The following is a 3,359-nucleotide window of genomic DNA, read 5'->3' as shown; positions in this document are numbered from 1 at the left end:
CGAACCAACAAAAACGATATGTCGTCTCTAAACAGTATCTATGGCGACGATATTTATAGTGACGAGCCAAGCTATCTATTGCGACGGGGCTATAGCGACAAAGGCTATGGGTACGACTTGTCGTTACAACCACCTATAGAGACGACTTTATATAACCTATAGAGACGACATTTGTCGTCCCTATAGGTCTCCTTTCTTGTAGTGAATGTCGAAGTCAAATTGTAATTTCTATTATTAGGACACTTTAGTTTTGAAGTTTGTAATGTCTAACGTCCTTATATTTTTGTGCTTTCAGTATCCCTATATATATATGGGATGGATACACTTAGAAGTTAAGAATTGAGTATCTCATTTGTAATCATTTTGTCTTTCCTCTTGTATTCACTGATCAAACAATATAATGAGCCAACGAGATATCATTTAGATCGTGTGTTCTAAATATGTTCTTAGTTTGATTTTGTTTCCATACTCACTTCAATCATCACTATATATATATTTTGGGAAAACTGAATATGTGGCTGTCATGTATGTAATATTAGGTATATAACCATCAAAATTGACTTAATTTTGATTTAAAAAAAAAAACACAATTTTTTTATTGTTAGCTTCTTTCTATTGCTTTCGAGTTCAAATTTTTTCTGATTTTATAATTTACTCCAACATCTATGTATTTCGGATGTGATGTTTATATTTGACCTCTACTAGGCTTTATAATTTTCTTTGACATCTACCATATGTATACTTGCGTGGCTTTTTTTGATGTCTTATGAAAAGAAATTTATTGGGTTTTTAATGAACAATTTCAATATTTCATGATAGTTTTTTATGTTAAATTTGAATATAAAGATTTATAAGTAGTTAATAATGTATTCTTATATATGGTTTGTGGTGTAAACTTAAATATTTTAAACTCCATAAAAATATGTACAAAACCTATAATCTAGTCTAACACAAGATATTAAAAAGTTAAAAAGATGTACAGAAATTTGATTGTATTTTGCTAAAAATACCTAATTTATTTTATGGTTCTACGTATTCCCTAAAAAGTAGGCTGTTGGGTGATATGAGTCAACAAGGTATGGTCAGTTTATGAAATACAAGTCGAACTTACTTAATGCAGATGGTTAATTCTAAGAAAATCATTTTCTTCTCCATTTCTTAATTTCTACGCTTCATTCATCAATATTCAGTTAGAGACAGATGCGCATCATCATGGGTTTCCTTTTCTGCTTCCAAAATCTAGTACAATCACGTTTCCTCGTAACAGTAAATATAAAATGAAAATTTTCTCTTTTTGTCAGAAAAAATCCTCATGAACAATACTACAGGAGAATTAATTTTATTACTCACAACCAAACCAACATGATCGTCCCTCAAAAGCTGCAAGCATTGTACAGTTGTAGCTACTTATTGGCAAATAAACTTTACAACTTGGATTTTAAAATCAATAATAATAAATGGAAATAAGATCATGTCTTTCTAGTTAGGCATGCTGCAATCGCGTCTGATCTCCCCCTTGCTACCAGTCAAAACCCCAACTCGTCCGAGCTTGGTGATGGCGGTAATAAAAGCCTGGTTGAAAGCACTGTTGCTAGAGGCAAATTGGTTGACTGTTGGCTTTGACCGGCTGTCAGTGAACAAGACTTGATCGGAAGTAAACAAGCCTCTTCCTTGTTGAAGGTTTCGGAAATACGCATTATCAAAAGTCCGAGGAGTGGTTGGGTCCATGTTAATGGCAATCCTAGGATCCACATTAATCGGACACATTTGTCTTAGCTGAAGAGCGTATTGTCTGTTTAGGGTTGGGTCTATTCCGCTCTTTCCATAGATACGTCCCGAGAATTTGCCACAATGAGAGAACCCAAGTGTATGTGCACCTACAGAAAATGGTTATATACAATGTTAATGAATACCCGATCAATATGAATGCTCATTTTGACAAGAGTTACGTAAAATTATGGGACCTTATCGAGATCAAGTTGTATTAACTATTTACCTGAAAGTGCAATCATATCGGTTTGAGATAGACCATGAGAAGCGAACATGGTGTTAAGTTGATCCAACTTGAAAGATGCTTGTGGAAGTTTGTGTTGAACACTTGCCTTGGTGGAGATTCTCCCATCCCTTCTCCCCAATTCTACACTGTATGATGGCCCACCTGCCTATATATATTAAGCAAACCGAAAATTATAAGGATATATAGTCTTTTCATTAACACTTTAAATATTATATCCTTTCACAGTAAGACAAAAACTTTACATGAACTATACGAAGGAATAACTATATTAAAAAAGGTTTTATGCTTTCGAGGTTTTCTATAATATATCATTTTTACTCGATACATACGATTTTCTTAAAAGCTACATTTAAGCGTAACATGGAGTTCTTACCAAGACTATGACATCTCTGGTTGCAAGAGCCAATATATCAGCACATGAAACTCTATTCCGGCAATTAGGATTGCTATCAAGTGCAGCCTTGGCTTTAATGACGGTGTCAAATCCATCTCCAGCGAGTGACTGATCATCGGGATGATCCTTCTCAGCGTTTGGAGTTGCAAGAAAAACCGAAGCATCACATCCCTATATATACATGCATGACATATACGTTAATTGGTTATGATACAGATTAATTAAGAAATTCGAAGTTAAAAAGTGGTTATGGAGAAAAAGGAGACGAACCCTAACAAAACAGTCGTGAAAGAAGAGGCGGAGAGTGCCGGGAACAGTGACGAAGGTCTGCTGGAATTTCTTGGTGACGGCTGATCTTACTATGGATTCAACGTTCGGGCAAGTGCTCTGATAAAAATTTTGTCTAAGTTGAGCATAAGATGAAGCAACAAAGAAAGAGAGAAACACCAAACATAGCGTTTGCTTGTTCATTTTGCTTTCCTTTTCTCTTTGTTATACGATTGTGGGCGATGAAGATTGTTTATATAGATACCTACATAGTATTATATGATATATCATCATTGACTTATACATACATACATAGATGTGTGTTAAATTTTTTTTTTTATTTACCTTATTCAACTATAATGGTGCAAGTTTATTGAGCTTTGATTTGATTATCCAGGGGTATTTAGTCAAACCGAATATGTATATAATTATATACACATGGTTGTTATTATGTGGTATTTCAATTATTTCGATGACTATGTATTTCGGCATGTTACTTTTCTTTCTGTTGTGAGCATAAAAATGTCATTGGAGTTTATCTATTCCACGCGTACTCTAGATTTTTTTTTTTTTGTTTTTTTAACTTTTATTTGTTCAATAATTGTTGTTCATGATATCTAATTAGTATATTAAAACATGGTTTTTAGTCATACTGCACAAATAGGTTTGATTTAAAATGTT

At 33.5% G+C, this 3,359-nt stretch overlaps 1 protein-coding gene across 1 annotated transcript; it reads right to left on the bottom strand.

Moving 5' to 3' along the window:
- Positions 1–1,313: 1,313 nt before the first annotated feature.
- LOC144997517 (peroxidase 16-like) lies at positions 1,314–2,916 on the bottom strand. The gene is made up of 4 exons (XM_078957418.1): positions 2,682–2,916; positions 2,391–2,582; positions 1,997–2,162; positions 1,314–1,877 (listed from the first exon to the last, which is right to left on the bottom strand). Exons 1-4 carry the CDS (start codon positions 2,880–2,882, stop codon positions 1,480–1,482), a joined length of 957 nt encoding a protein of 318 aa, XP_078813544.1. The 5' UTR covers positions 2,883–2,916; the 3' UTR covers positions 1,314–1,479.
- Positions 2,917–3,359: the final 443 nt, after the last annotated feature.

This window comes from Lactuca saligna, chromosome 5 (assembly GCF_052625555.1).
Source record: "Lactuca saligna cultivar CGN05327 chromosome 5, ASM5262555v1, whole genome shotgun sequence".
NCBI classification, from domain to species: Eukaryota; Viridiplantae; Streptophyta; class Magnoliopsida; order Asterales; family Asteraceae; genus Lactuca; species Lactuca saligna.
This window is presented reverse-complemented; position numbering and strand designations above follow the sequence as displayed.